This window comes from Xenopus tropicalis, chromosome 8 (genome assembly GCF_000004195.4).
Source record: "Xenopus tropicalis strain Nigerian chromosome 8, UCB_Xtro_10.0, whole genome shotgun sequence".
Lineage (NCBI taxonomy): Eukaryota > Metazoa > Chordata > Amphibia > Anura > Pipidae > Xenopus > Xenopus tropicalis.
Window position 1 is genome coordinate 34,316,826 of NC_030684.2, and position 16,934 is coordinate 34,333,759.

At 36.4% G+C, this 16,934-nt stretch overlaps 1 protein-coding gene across 1 annotated transcript in view; it reads right to left on the minus strand.

The window, feature by feature from the left end:
* Positions 1-16,934, minus strand: part of pappa (pappalysin 1) — a 160,439-nt gene that overhangs the window by 105,499 nt on the left and 38,006 nt on the right. The window contains exons 3-7 of the mRNA XM_002935204.5: positions 13,486-13,628; positions 11,239-11,538; positions 8,906-9,098; positions 7,822-7,943; positions 5,198-5,705 (exon numbers count right to left, since the gene is read on the minus strand). Coding sequence (XP_002935250.1) covers positions 5,198-5,705; positions 7,822-7,943; positions 8,906-9,098; positions 11,239-11,538; positions 13,486-13,628 — 1,266 coding nt within the window. The remainder of the gene's footprint in view (positions 1-5,197; positions 5,706-7,821; positions 7,944-8,905; positions 9,099-11,238; positions 11,539-13,485; positions 13,629-16,934) is intronic.

A 16,934-nucleotide genomic window follows, 5' to 3' on the forward strand; every position in this document is an offset into this window, starting at 1 on the left:
CCCATTCCACCAAGGCAAGAATATGGGTCTGTAGGGCTTTATTTCCTGTTTAGAATATAGGCGCCCCATGCTTTCTATGGCTTTATCTCCCATTCAAGCATTCACTGGGCTGTATCTCCCAATGTAATAGACAAGAATATATACAAAATAGCTCAGCCTTTGCCAAAGTAAAGATACGATGCATATTGGACATTAACAAACTAACACCATATGTAATAAAAAGCACTAAGTTTGCCCAAGAGCAGTAACCCATAGCAACCAATTAGCAGGTAGCAACAGCATCTAATTGCTTGCTATGGGTTACTGCTACTGGGCAAGCTTAGGGCCTTGTATTACTTATCCCCTTAAAGGAGAAGGAAAGGCTACATCTCTGGAGGGTGCCATAATGTTAGGCACCCCCAGTGACTTTAATCGCTTACCCGAAACCCCTGGGCCGGTGCTCCGGTTAGGAGAAAAAGCCGACTTTAACAAAAAGATGATTTTTTTTTGATCAACTGTGCATGTGTCAGCCCTGGAATTCTGAAGAACTAAGACAGGAGGAAGAGGAAAACTTGCTCGCATATACCCTAACAGGAGCACCGGCCAGGGGTATCAGGTAGCCAATTACAATCACTGGGGGGGTGCCAAACATTTGACATCCCCCAATGATTTAGCTTTCCCTTCTCCTTTAAATGTATGTGTTAACCTTAACGTACCATCCGAAAAGATACTGCAAATCCACAAGTTGGACTGCTTTAATATTGACCCTACAGCGAAGCAAAAAGACAGAAATTAATAGGAGGATTACTGCAACCAATATTTTTTAATGGATACTACATGGTATCCAATATTGTGCTCTATTTGTGTTAAGTAATGTGTCTATGTGGACTCCGGGAATTGTTGTTTGAATGATTTACTATGCTGCTCAATATAATCCACTTAACTAGGTAAGATAAAACAAAACTGCATCACCTTCATTGGATCAGGGGCAGCATGATGGATGGAGGACAAAGTACTCTCTTGCCAGAACCATGATTCTGTTATGCAGCTTGGCAGCAGCGGGCTGCTGAGCAATGAAAATACCACATGATGTCACCACCAACTGTTGGATATGTGCCCAACTTCATTAGTGTAAAGCAGGAGACTTGGAGTAATGGGATCTGCTGAGTGAGCAGCAACAGCAATGAAAACAGGAGCTGTGGTTACAATCCAGCACCACTCATAATGCTGGATTTGAATCTTCCAGGGATCATAGCAAGTAAATGATAAACCTTTATAGATGCAGCATTCTTAAAATTCAACAACCAGACAATATATATACGTTTACAAATTAATTCATTTATAAAGCAAAATGTATTTTAATACAATATACATCATGTTTATGAGGTATCACACGGGGACACATTGCAAATTATGGCTTTTGTGGCAAGCACTGTTTGTTCCAGTTAGTTATCCCCTTTCTTGAACATAGTGGCTAAGAAGGTGACAAAGGCAGTTTGCGGCTTACACAAGTTGTGGGAGCAACAAGATCATTTCCTGCTCTCCAAGGTACTGAATTCAATTAAAATACAAATGTTATATTTTAATACTTGCCAGGGTGCTTTAACAAAAAAAAAAAAAAACATTCGGCAAAACTTCATTCTGCTAAGAATCGGAAACAATTGCTGCAAAACCTTCTAACCTCTTCCTGAAAGAAGTACATTTATTCTGTAGTGAATTGTATGCATTTTTTTCAGGTACCTTCATGCAACCAAATGGCTCTCAGTTTCTAGTAAAGACAATAATTGTAAGTGGGGAATTATACAAACATCTAATTCTTTAGATATAGTAGAAATGTAACACTGCCACAGAGATTACCTAATGTTTTAACAATAATATATATTATGATATATATATATATATATATATATACTGTATATATATATAAAATGATATAGGGACAAACCCTGACGAAGAGCACCAGTAATGCTCGAAATATCGGATCTTTTTCAATAAATACTTTATCTTTTTGCAAAGTCCCTGTGTGTGCGGCTCTCTGCTTTTTTATTATTACTTTTGCCAGCACCCAGGGCTTTTGATCTTTTGTAGGGTGTGCTCCGTTTGTTCCTGTATATATATATATACTTTGCATCCAGTAAGCATTAATTATACCTTAGTTGGGATCAAATACAAAGCACTCTTTTATTTTTACAGAGAAAAAGGGAATCAATTTTCAAAATCTGAATTATTTGATTAAAATGGAGTCTATGGGAGATTGGCTTTCCGAATATCAGGTTTCCAGATAAGAGACCCCATACCTGTACAAGAAACTCCAACCTGATACCCATGACGTAGTACAAAAAGCATTGGGAACTGATGACATCTTTTTTTCTCTTTGACAAATACAAGTCTAAGAAAGGTAAGGGCTTGCAGGTTCAAACACAGCCAACGACAAAATAAAGATGCGCATCTGGAGACAATATTTTTTTACTCTGACTTTCAAAAACAGTCCCTAGTTTTGATTTTCTGTGCCTAGCTTTTAAAATGCATCAACTGTGCAGGAAAATGGCAGATTTTATGGCCTATAAAACAGATTGCTTTAAATGTAACTAAACTGTAAAGCGCATGCCCATTAAATATTTCATGTATGAGAAGAGCTAGAAATCTGATCAAACAAGCACACACAATACAAAAGTCTTCATTACTACTATCAATAGACTGCACAGAAATTATCTGACAGTTTAGACTGGTCATATTTATTTGTTGTTTTAAAGTCTGTTAATATATCCTACCTGTTTCTTAAGCTAAAGTTAAACAAAGGTTTATCTGTGTGCTATGGATACTGGTCAGTTTGTTGATCAGACAGATATTTCATCTGCAGATATAGCATGTTGGCCAATGCATGGTTCATTGGGAGGGGAGAAAGTGAAGAGTAGCTGACAGCCCAATGGACAGTATAATCGGTGGCCATAACGTGTGTAGCCCATTGTGTTGTGTCTGTCTGTTTGGGTGATATGTTTGAAACTGTATGTTCTGTATGCTGTTTCAACCCATATTTGCCCATTTTCAATAAACCTAAAACAAGCCCCTTCAGCTTAAATATCATTCTCTGGCACATTTAAAAAAATCTTCCACCAGACACCAAAGTGTATAATATAAAGTAAGGTATGAGGAATTCAAAACACAATTTGTGAATGACATTACTCTTCTGCTAACATTCCCACAGACCTCACTAATAAATGTGACTGGGACTCCCAGGAAGTATATACAATAAAGAACTTACAATGTAAAGCTATGCTTTGTAATGTCTAATAGTGAGAGAAAGTTGCCACAACAGAATTTCAAATATACCTGGCAAAACTTAGAACATCTAGGAATAACATAAACACACTACCCACCATTAACTGAAGAGGGATCTACTAAACTACAGTACTTAATGACCCTGACAGACCTACAAAAAACAGACATATAGTTTATATGATAGGCAAAAGCAGTGTATTAAAACAAGAAATAACGACTAATCAAAAGGGAATAGGAGATTCTTAATGAATTGGATGAAGCTGGTGGTGGAACTGGCAAGACTAATAATAATATTCACATAGTTGACCAGCTTGAATATATTGCAGTATATAAACAAACAGTCCCTGTTTTGTTTAAAAGGGGGATGTTCTTTAGTAGCTGTATGCACAAAATGTGTGGAATGAGCGCCCAATGTCTTTATGGAGCACCCAATGGTGCTCCTCTCTCCTCCGGCACCACATACAAAATGGTGGTGTCCATAGGCATCATGTGGAAAGCAGCAGCAGCGCTATATCAGCCAGAAGGTTATTCCATAAATCAAGCACTAGTATCCCAGAAATAAGTCAGGGATTAAAGTTTTTAAGTGAGTGGTGTTCTTGTGTCTGATGTTAGAGCTTGAGCAGGCTAGTGGAAATTTCCACTATTAAACAATAACTTGATATCTGTGCAGAATATATTGAAATGATAAGGATTCACAAACACACATACGACAAAAAAAAACCTCACTGATCAATGGAGGCTGGGTGGAGAGAGGGAACCTTTTGGCTTCTGTTTGATCACCTTTTGGCTAATGCTAAACCAGGTAGATTCTTCACTTACATAGAAATGCCTGAAGCCACTTATGACTAGTGATGAGTAAAACTGCACCATGAAAAATAAGTAAAACTGCTAATTTTCACCAAATACATTGGATTTAATAGGAATCCACCTGTAATATAAACCTCACTGAATCCTTTTATGACAGAAACCGTTCTTAAAATCAATGCCTTGTCAAACCTGGTCCAATACAAGCTAAAGAAAAAAGTTTTTATATGCACTTTGCCTAGGTTTGGTGGCTAAGGCTTCATCACAGATCCACAGATAAATAAAATCACTGAATTACTCAGTGATCCCTAACCAGTGGCTTGGGTGCAACATGTTGCTCACCACCCCCTTTGATGTTGTTCCCAGTGGCCTCAAAGTGGGTGCCCATTTTTACATTTCTGGCTTGGATACAAGTTTTGGAAGCCAGAGACACAGTTGTACTCCAAGCAGAGCCTTCCGCAGGCAAGCAGTCCACATGGGGCTACCAAATAGCCAATCATAGTCCTTATGTGGCATCCCCAAAGAACTTTTTTCATGCTTGTTTTGCTTCCCAACACTTTTCACATCTAAGTGTGGCTCACGGGTCAGAAAAGGTTGGGGATCCCTGAATTACTGTTTCTACTTCTATATTTTGTCATTATGTGTACCTAAAGGGGCATTTCCCTTGACCAAAGCAAATGTTTATTTAAGAGAAATAGTTTACTCATATAATTAATTTGATGAATAATATACTTTATAAAATACTATTATAGCTCCGTCCAGTGCTTCATTTGAGGTAAAAAAGAGTTGGGGGTGTTATGCATAGCATGCTAAAAATAAGTCTCTCCCACAATCATAAGCCACACCCACCAGACACTTTCGGGTTTCACCCACTTTAAAACAAATCCAATATTTTATTTCTTTCTAATGAACAGATTGGTGTCCAGTATGCAGTTAAATGTACTTTAGTATGTAGCCTGTAGGGACCCCAACATGAAAATTGTGCTCTCTATAAACCTCTTTGATGCCTTCACCTTTTCAAGGAGAGACTCGTGGCTTGCAATATTTCAGTGCAAATCTTCAAAGACTGCTGCCAACAACACAAATTGCTTGGTGTAAAACAGTGGTATTGTATTCTGATTACGTATTTACTTACGTGTCTGTGTATCTTCTATGAAGATTGGAGATCAAAGAAGGGACTTCACCTTCCACTGGTGGGTCTCGAAGTACTTTATAATGGACGGGCATGCAGCCTGCACACAAAGGGCTGTTTGGCACTGAAGTGATCATGGCTGCATCAATCTCCATCAGGTTGTCTTTGGTGTAAATCTGAATGCCAAACACTTCTTCATTGATATCTTTATTGTCTAGCTTGATGGTCAGTGGGACATCGCAGAAAATATTCTGGGGTCCCAAGGATAACTCTTTCCCATTAACCATGAGAAGTTTCACATCCACCACAGCACCACTTGTGTCCCACTCTGTGTTCACAAATGTCACCCATATTGTAAGTGACTGAGGTACCACTGCATGACTAAATTCCAGCTGCAAGTGACATCCATGTGGTTCAGGACAAGTTGGTGGCACATTGTGATGATTTCCTCCAGAATTTGGGCTCCAGGTGCGTACACTTGTTTCACATGGTTGTTCAACATCAGGATGACCTGAAAAGCAAAGGTTTTCTATATGATAGTTGCATTTTTCAGAAAAACTCTGCTTCTATGTCAGTGCCAAATATAAGCAATATTAGGACAGTAGAACAATAGCTTTCATATAGTTTTTTCCTCTATTATAGAGTATATTGTTTAGATTCCGATATATTGCAAATATTCAGAACATTTTAGGGCAATTGTCTGGCAAGATCTCTTTAACATCTCCCCTACTAAATTCACTTTATCAATAACAGTAGCACACTGCAGAATTAACAGGAAATAATGCACAAATGCATACGGTAAATAATTATGCTGTGCAGATAAACTTATAGCAATGTCAGACAGTTAGATGGAAAAACTATCAATATATGTTGATGACTTCAGCTAGGGTTGAGTTTAACCTTACCACAAACTTTTTCACAGAAGGCAAAAAAAACACTTACTGACCGTAGGCTTGGCCACAGTCAGCTGCCGTGGTACAATCCTATCTTAGTGCCCAAAGCAATTATTCCCAGGACACTCACTCATTACCTACTTATGCAGACCCCAACAGCTGTTTATTGTTGGTGCTTGCAGCTGATGTAATAGTATGATTTACTTACATAGTCATGACGGGAAACAAAAAAAAATGGTAAGAGAATTGTACAAAGAATATCATTTCCTCTGTGTCCCAAAAAAGCGACTTCACTTCACAGCAATATACATTTTATTTTGAACAGCTTTGTACATTGGCACAGACAAATAGTTCCATTGGCCAACAAAAGTATTTCCCTTGCTGTAATATAGCAAAATACTGTCTTTTTAACAGATGCTATCACTGCTGCAATATTTAACTGCTCCAAATGGAAAGCAACTTAAAATGAACTGTTATATCTGTGATGTGCCAGTTTATTTTGTAACTCGCCCCAAGTTGCCTACATCATTAACTTTACAGCACTCTTACAATTTAAATTGTCATTTGAGCCTTTATTACAGTATTGGTGTGTTGAGTTTGTTCCAGCATCATGGTTAATGTTTCCCTTTAGTGGTTTGCCTTTTTAAAACATCTAAAGCTAAATGCAACATCAAAGACAGTATTTTAAAGCAGTCGTTCTTACTGGGAAGCATCCTCCACTCTGTTTGAGTTTTGCTCTAAAGACTTTTCGTCTTTATATTTGTTGACTTCACTATTTAGCAGTGAGGGGGCATAAATCTTGTAATTAAGCAAGGCGCTTGTCTTCACCGATATACACTACCCTTATTCATTCTGCTGCGGCACATATTTCAGACAAGCAAAATATCAGCTGTATAAATATGGAAAAAGCGTCTCTCAGACATTCACAGCTTCCCTTCATCACATGGCGAATAATTTAATATAACAGAATAAGCCCATCTTCTCCTGTATTTCATAATAAGAATCTTAATCTCTCTCTCTCTAATATATATATATATATATATATATATATATGTGTGTGTGTATATATCTATATCTATCTATATATATATATATATATATATATATATATATATATATATATATATATATTGATTTCTTTTTTCTTTTTGATCTTTGTTACTGAGCTTGAATACAATGCAGCTCTTAAATACATGATGAAAGGATAAAGACAAAAGGATAAGGGTAAGCATATTATTATTATTTGAATTTGTATTATACAATGACACATCTACCTATTTTAAAATGTCTAAATCTGTGTAGATGTATCCATAATGTAGTAGCTGGAATTGGACAGACTACAGTGGTCTTAAGATCTATAGTTAGTTTAGCATAGGTATCTGTACAGTGTTGTATATACATTTATATAAATACACAAGAGTCATGAATATCCTGCAAATGATATCCTTATAAATTGAAATTAGTGATGTCATGAGTTATAATTGGTGTTTTGTGATGCAATTTGTGTCACATGTCTCACCAAAACATGTGCATTATAAACATTATTATCATTATTATACTGGTTGTTGTAAAATATGAAGCTATTAAGGCCATAGATGACCCTGGGGGTTAACTGGAATGAAATTGACTATTGTCAATATATATATATATATATATATATATATATATATATATATATATATAGCTTAATTGCTAGGTCACACCAATCTTCTGCCTTTCAATGTTTTTTCTTACCTTCGGCTTCCCTTGGGCTCCAATGGCCAGATGGGTTGCAGGGTACTGGAGAAGATGCATTAGCAGCATACTGCACTAACACCCTTTGGTCTGCACACAGGTGACAGGCTGTTCCCACTTCTCTAAGAAACCAAAAAAAGTGATAAATACACCAGCTTAGTAAATCCAACATGTCCCTAGATAAACATTTAAAGTACTTACCACAAAATATATTTTTTTATCTTTTACGGCTATCACAGATCCATGCAACCACAGATAACATTACATGGCAAGCAAGAGAAAATTCCTGTCTGAGGAAACCACTCTAATACCTATGCTTTTTTTTTTTTTTAAACATCGCGTGAAGCAAAATACAATAACATAGACACTCCTGGATTTCTTCCAAATGGACTCTTCTTATACCAATAATACATAACAATTTTTATTAGATATATGCTGTATAAAAATAAAACAACGGTAATAAAGAATCAGCTTACACAGGAAATTATATTATAAACTAAGGCACAAACAGCATAATTTTTATTATTATTATTTTGACAGGTGTATATTTGTTAGCAATACTTCTTCCTAATTGATTTATTAATATGTAATATCAGAAGTTTGTATAATAAAATCAACATCTAATACACTAATAAAATCTACAATATACTTTAGTTATATTTTCATTTATACTTTAATTATGAATTTTCAATTATCTAAAAGTTGTTTGTAGATGTAATAGCTATTGAAAGCAGTCTGATGATCCTATTCTCTGCACTGCTGGTTCTAACTGCATGTACTATTAAATCAATAAAGCAGTAGTTAGCTTTTAACCAAAATATGAGTTTCCATGAGTGCATATTCTCAGATTAACAGACAAATCAGTAAAGTGAGTGAGGTATTGTGGCAAATTGAGTCTTGGCTGGAAAAGAGGTTTTTTCTAGTGAGGACCAGCAGTGTAGAGAATAGCAATGGCAGACATATAGTGATATAATGATTAAAGAAGTATTTTGCACAATTACTGCCTTTTTGTATAAAACATGTAGACCTAGCAAAAGACTATTCTAAAAAAAGCCATTACACAAAATGGTTTATCCATGTTCACCTTTCATAGAAAAGTCCATCGATCGGCGGAAACCATTCCAAAGTGACAGAAGCTGGGGTGCGCTCTACAATCTGGGGAGCGATGGCCACTGGCAAGGGCTTTAAGGTTGGTTGCCAACTTTGATACACCAAGTCCAAATAGCAGTGCATTCTGGCAACTTGATTGGGTGTGAAGGAATCCGTACAGTCATCATCTGAAAGGAAACCATGAGAGCTCTGCAGGATTGTAATAACACAGTAAACCTTGTGCACCTGAATGCATAGGAAGCCTGCAGGTTTTTTGATAGTTAATGGTGTGTGAACAATGTTCAGTCATCACTTATTTAACAAAAAAAAAAGTGAAAAACCTGCCTCACCCACTCAGTTTATAAGATCAGAACATCAATCTTGGAGGTCATATCAAGGTTTGTGACTATACACAATGGTTCAATCAGACAAGATATCTCTAAGCTGAGCAAACCTTATTTTGGTTTGATGCTGAACTGGGTCTGTGTTATTTCACAGCATGAATAGCCCTGGCATATTTATGAGAACATCACAATATCATGGGAATCTCTACTTCCTGTTAGTGTACAGTAATAGGCATCTGTTAAAAAATGTATCATTAAATATTAATATGATTAGAACTAATTTACCGATCTACTAAGCAAAACAACCTCAGCGTACTTAATAAACAAGGTAGAACAAGTACAAGTGCAGTGAGCCTACAACTACCAATCCAGATTGCCAGGAGTCATGTCATTGAAGCTGAACATCTTTGTCATTAGCTTTACAGCTGCATTCCAGGATTTCCTCAATAATTGATGGGCTTTATCTGAGTGTCCTATAAAAAGCCATAAGTATATGCCAAAGAAAGCAGGCAGCACTTAAAAGCCTTTAATAGCTACCATAAAGAAGGAATAAAACACAAAACCACCCCCTCAGAAAAAAAACAGAGTTTCAAGTTAGCTGTTTGATGGGCTAGAATGTAGCCATCATATAACTAATAACTTCGACTCATATGCGTATCCATTCCGTAAAGACTCTTACTAAAGTCTGTTTCTCAATGTTTTGTAGGAAAAAACCACATACACGCGTTTCCTTTTCAGTTATTTCAAATTGGGTTGATTATTGAGAAAATAATACTGTGTGTTTAGATTTTGCTAAATGATATTGTAAATTGATGGCCTGCTTCTCCACTGTTCATAAAATGTGGACTTTCTTACTTCTGGGTTTTTTAGCCTTCTAAATGTGGATGAATCCCACCATGAAAGGCCTCTTGGTGAAGTGTAATTAATCAAACACCCACTCAAGTTTTCTAAAACAATATGGAGTATGTAAGGAAAATCTCCCCATTTCATTAACTAAGTTAGGTCTAATATGGATATACAAACTCTAAGGGCAGTGGCACATGTAGAGATTAGTCGCCCGCGATAAATCTCCGTTACCTTGGGCGACTAATCTCCTTGACGTGCCATCCCACCGGCAAGAATGTAAATCGATAATTTTAGATCCAATGATGAAGTTGGTTTACAATAGAACATGCAGCTAATTACATAAAACAGACACAGCATATTAATTGTGTGAAGCCCATTTAATATTAATAGCCTACACAAGCAGATTTTATATTAGATATAATTATATAATAATAATCTAAATTATTTTCCTCACGAATTAGGTTCACCAGATCACTTGAAAATCCAGCCAGCAGGGCAGAACTGATTACAGTTAAATTAAAATGCAAATGTAACATGTATTTATTATACGTGTCACTGAACTTTCAAGCGGTCTGGTCGCCCTGCCACAAATTACTTGATTTAATGCCAAAATAAACATTTCAGCATATGTACTGGGTCACTGACAGGATCAAAAATACACTGGCTGTACTTATGTAGACTTACCAATTGGTCTGTTGAACAGTGACCCATTCATGTGATCAACTGGACTAATGGGCATATTTATTATGGTGTGTAAGCCAACATTATCAGTGATCTTACCCGTAGATTTTTGCTTTTGTTTTTTTACCTTCACCATTAAAATGTAATTGTTGATTGGTTGCTATGGGCAACATCACTGGTGAAGATGACTTACATACTAAAATAAATATTCCCTATATGTGTAGTCAACATTACACTTCACAACAAAGTGTATATTCTGTTAAAGAGCTACCGACATTTTTGAATATGGAGGAAAAAACTAGTAATAAGTTACAAAAAGCAAAACCATCTTTACTGGTAATACAGGCTTTTTAAGAATATTCTGAATATCTGGATTATCCTGTTCCACAATCTGACAATTAAGACAATTTCGGAATACAGTTTAATAGAATATTGTAAGAAACACAGAACAGTTTACCTGCATAGCTCATGTAATTGTTGAAGGGAGTGTTAACAAATTTCTGGAATCCACAAGTGTCATTTCCTGAAGCAGGACCAGGATCTCCACACATCTTGTGCTTGGGAGCTGGGTTGGTATCACGACAGAGATCCCCTGTTTCAAAGGAAGGATCTGTCTCCATGCAAGGGTCACTACAGGACTGGATCTCTGAGATGCCACGGAAGACATGGTAGAGTCCCAGACTGTGACCAATCTCATGGATCATTGTGTGTGTGTGCCCAGGTACACCATAAAAGGATGGGTTCATGACAATGCCTCCTGCAAATAAAGGTTTAGTTTTTCAGAGGAATTACACTTTTTGAAAGTTCCTTGAATTGTTTGCCTAACCTTCAAACATCAAGCAACAAAACCTGGGCAAGAAGTTGACCATTATTTTCAGTTGTGTTCTAAGGAAACTCTTATGAAGTTCATGAAATTAAAGGTACAGATTGGAACATGCTCATTTATGCTTGCAACAAAAGCTGGTAGCTTCCATTTTTTAAAATAATGTGCAAAGTACAGGAAACATGGATTCAATAGAGCCCAAGAGTTAACAGCTGCCTCAGGAAAGTGTTACTCCCACGGCTTCCATTGTATGTTTCCACCGACTTGCATCGAATGAATCTCGCCCTATGTCAGGACCTGTCTGGATTCAAACCCTGGGAGATGTGGTGCTGCAAATTGCAGGTTTTTTTCCCAGTTGGGGCCCTGGAGCATTACCAATAATCCAAACAGGCATTTGAATTTCCCTCTTACTTCATTATTTCTTTTTCCTAATTCATAAAGGCCAGCTAACAGTAATCTAGTTATCAAGAGCCTGTATAAGCCTGTCTAATATTACGTCTGGTTACTTGATCGTTTAGCTCTCTAGCTGTAATTTCTTGTAGTTTATGTGGTTCCTAAACCCCTGCCTGTGCCCTGAGTCCCTGGTAAGTCCGGCCCAATTGTACAGTTTATCCTGAAATGCTTATGCAGTTTCTGCCACAGTTTTGCCAGAAATTATGCAACTTTCACCCACAGTGACAAACAACAAAATGTGAACACAAGTTACAGAAACAAATGAATTTGGAGGATTATGGGCAAATTTAGAAATGTTCCAAGCATAGCTTGGAGAAGATTCCATAAAAGATCCCACATTCCAGTGTTGCCCCTTAACTTTATTATACATTACCAGTAAAGAACAAGAAAAGGCACATAACTTGAAGAATGAAGGAAGATAAAACACACTTTACTGAAGTTAGGAAGGTAATTGTATATGTTCAAACTAGCCACTTCTGATTATAGGACTCCTGCTAATATTATAGATTAGGTTTACTAAGTGATACAGAAAGTTTAGTTCTGTTGACCTGAGAAAGTTCAGGGTTGTGGGTACTTTTAGTTCTCGTTGGAAAAAATGTGTATATTTCAAATAATCACTTACCCAGTAAACAAGCTTGGGGGGTACTAGGAATCCATAAATGACTGACCACAACAAGCCTATTCAGAATCTCAGACCAGTTTATGGTCCAAAAGCAATCCCATTGAAGCAGGGAAGCTTGCTTTAGGACACTTGGGACACTTGAGGACAACACTGGGATTGCTGGTATAAAAATATACATTCGTTTTGGTAAAAATTTTGCCCAGTGGCCTGATTGGAGTCCTAAGCTTTTATTTTGTTAGTTATCAGTTCAATATAATGATGATTTAGTTGGAAAGTTTCATTAAGAGTGTTCACCACTAAAATGATTCACCATTTCAAAAGAAAAAGTGAAACAGTGAAATGATGAAAACAGTGAACAATGCCCATAGGCATTGGCGTTTCGCAATTTTTTTGGCAAAGCAAAATGGGACAGATTCGCTAATCACTACTCAGGAGCATCGTTTTTCTGGATAAGGGGTCTTTCCATTATTTGGATCACCATTATTAAAGTAATCTAAAAAACAATTATTAAATATATAAATATTATAAATAATAATAAATAAATATTAAATAGGATTGCTCCAATAAGGATTAATATTATCTTAGTTGGGATTACGTACAAGGTGCTGCTTTATTATTACAGAGAAAAAGGAAATCATTTTAAAAAATGTGAAATATTTAATCTAAATAGAGTCTATCGGAGATGGCCTGCCTGTAATTCAGAGCTTTCTGGATAATCGGTTTCCAGATTATGGATCCTATACCAGTAATACAATTCTACAGAGCTTTACAAGCAAGGGTATATAAATACTGGGTTATAGCCTTACCTAGATGTGTTAGAACCTCCTTGTCCCAGGGCCAGGTAGCCACACCAGCTAGCTCTTCTGACGAGTTTGCAAAGAATATGTTGAGCTGGGTTGATCCAGTCAAGTTAAGACGGTTCTTCATCTCATTCACATCCAAATAAGCCCTGTGACATAGATTTTGTTTAATGAATTTAGTCTTTTGCATATTAAATATTTAAGCCTTTATGTGTTGGATGAAGTCACACACATGCAACTTTAATTCTATTATCTTCTAGTTTACCAATATATTACACTGTACCCAAAATTAGGCAAGTCTCTATAAGTAAAGAAATTTGCCATGTGTAGCATTAATCCAGAGACCTCATGACACAGTTCTCTCATTTTCGAGGAGATCTGAACCGAAATAAAATCAGAGGCAGATATTTCTTTCTATTATTCTGATGCATTCTGTAAGTGTGTAAATACAGTCTATTTTTATGTGACTTCAATTTCAATATGAAACCATCTTAAGCTCTGTTTTATTGTATTATTACAAAGGAGGAAAGGTTTTTCTGTCTTTAGTATACTTTTTAAATATGTTAGGAATGCTTCACTGCACCCATTATTGATGCAGAATTACTGACATTTTGACTCTTGGCAGTACTACTAAAGGTCTTTCAAATTCACATTAAGTGAAGATAAAGGTTGGAAGGCCTCAAAGTGCTGTGTCCACTAACTGAAGAGGGTGTAATGAATATATTGTGCAATGATCAAAATACTATTTCTCAAATTATAAATAAATTATAATTCAGATCAATAAAGACACAGTTCAGTTGGCTGATATGTTTATGGGCACACAAAAACTTGCTCAACAACTTAAACAAGAGTCACACCAAGTCTGGTCTACTCACTTGACAGGATCTGGAACCTACATTACCTAAAAGAAATGTCCCAGAAACTACCAGAAACTATCTTCAGCCCAGCTGTCTATTACCTAGTTTTTCACAGCAAACCTAAAACGCAATTAGCTGCAGTCCTGAGAGAAACCCTATTAAGACTGAACCTACACCCCACAGTACAGAGAACATAAAATACTCACAGCCAACCCAAGTAATAGTATGGTAAAAAAGTTTAAACAGTATGGTAAAAAGGTTTATGTTAATATTGAATTATCGTGTCATTATTCAACAGAGACTGTCAATCTGTTGTTAGAAAGAACTTGAACTTGAAACTCTGAAATATCAATACCAAACAATAAAGCATTGTATAGTCTGAAATTCCCAATGTCACTGCTTTTAACAATCAAGCAGTCTACCGGCACAATTTTCGAGAGACCTGAACTCAAAATACAGAATATTTAACCCTCTGGGTTAGTTACACAGTTATGTTGGGTTGAAAAAAGACCATCCAGTTCAACCATTCCAAGCGAACCCCAGTGCACACACATAGACCCATACCAACCTATCTCTACACTCAATACATACATAAACTATATATACCAACATCAATACTAACTGTAGTGTATATTATCACAATAACCTTGGATACTATGCTTGTTCAAGAACTCATCCAGGCCCCTCTTAAAGGCAAAAACAGAATCACAACATCAATAGGAAGGGCATTCCCCAACCTCACTGCCCTCACCGTGAAAAACCCCCTACGCTACTTCAAATAAAAGCACCTTTTTTTCCAGGGAAAACAACCCCAACCTTGAGAGTCTAACCTCATAGTTTAAATCGCCTTTACCAGCTTAAGCTGGACATACACGCACCGATACTATCGTATGAAATCCTATTGTTTCTACCTCCTTATCTGCTGTTTCAGCCCTGACGGTGTGTGGCGGATCTGACGATGTTTCGTGTGACCGATGGTCGCACGAAACATCGTCAGATCGCCACGTGTGTGGCCACCTTTAGTCTCAACACTGACACAATTAGAAAATGTTCCATTTACCACCACTCTCTGTAATCTATCCTTCAGCCAGTTCTCTATCCAATTACAAATATTATGTTCTAGGCCAATATTCCTTAATTTTATCATTAAATTTCTGTGAGGTACTGTATCAAATGCTTTAGCAAAGTATATGATATCTACTACGATACTATAGTCAAGGTTCCAGATCACCTCTTAAAAATGTATTCAAGTATGTTCGATCTCATCAACAAAGTCGTGGACATCCCAGTCTCTAAAACTCCTGTTACAGCTCTACTAAACCTGGAACTTGATCTCCTAAAATTCGCTCAAAAAACATTGGTAGTGCATTTTCTGGAAGTGGCTAGACTTTTAATTGCGCAAAGATGGAAATCAGACACTATCCCAGACATGACTGAAATGGTAAATTTACTAGAACTAACTGAAAAATTTGAATTTTTTGATGCTAAAAAAAGAAATTCAGTAAGCACACATCATAAAAATGGTTAAGCTGGGAAATCTATAAGGCTATCTAATGAATGTATTTGCTAATTCAGTATTACTAGGCCCGGTTTCTCTTAATACCTATTTTTAACTTACTTATGTGTTTTTTTTTTCTTTCTTTTTCTTCCTTTCCCATCCTTTCTTCCTTTCTTTCTTTTCTCTACCCTTCAATTATTACTCTATATTGAGTATAGAGTACAGTTAATAAAAAGTTGTATGGCCTGAAGGCTAGATATATAAGGCGATCAGCATGTAGAAAGGCTATACCCATGTTACATGATTGTTATGTCTATTGTAATTAAGAAATAATAAAAATTGTCAAATTAAAAAAAAAAAATGTATTCAAGTACCCTATCCCTTATTACCCCTTCCAAAAGCGTTCCTACCACTGATGTTAGACTAACAGGCCTACAGTTTTCAGGCTGAGAACGGGATCCCTTTTTGAATAAGAGAACCACATTAGCAATTCGCTAGTCTCTCGGCACCATTAGAGACCTCAACAAATCCTGAAAAAATTTAGTGAAAAGGTTTTGCAATCACAGAGTTACGCTCGTGTAATACTCTGGGATGAATCCCATCTGGTTTTGGACCTTTGTTTACCTTTACATGTTCAAGTCTCTTTTGAATTTACTCCTGGGTGACCCATGCGTCAGTAGTTATATTACTAGAATTGGGCCTATTAGTAAAAAATCCTTCATTAGCTGGTTCCTCAGTAACAATGAAAAAAAATGTGTGAAAGGATAAAAACATAGTCAAATTACACTTATAAGGATTTGTTAAGATGGCCAATTTAATCAGACATAACATGCACTAAATATTTATTAAACAGCAGATTCTGTATGTACAAGATGTGAAAGTTTTTATGTAAGTTACATGTGAGTTTATGCCATTGTTTTGCCATCAATGGAAGCAAAAGACACATGTAAAAAAACCAATATTGTGTGTGTTACTTCTGCTCTCTAACAACTTATACATCAATTCATATCTTTACAATGGGACTGCTGTTCACTTTGGAATTACACTGACTGTTGGACTCACTGCTAATGATTTTTAAACTGCAACTAAAGCATAAGGAA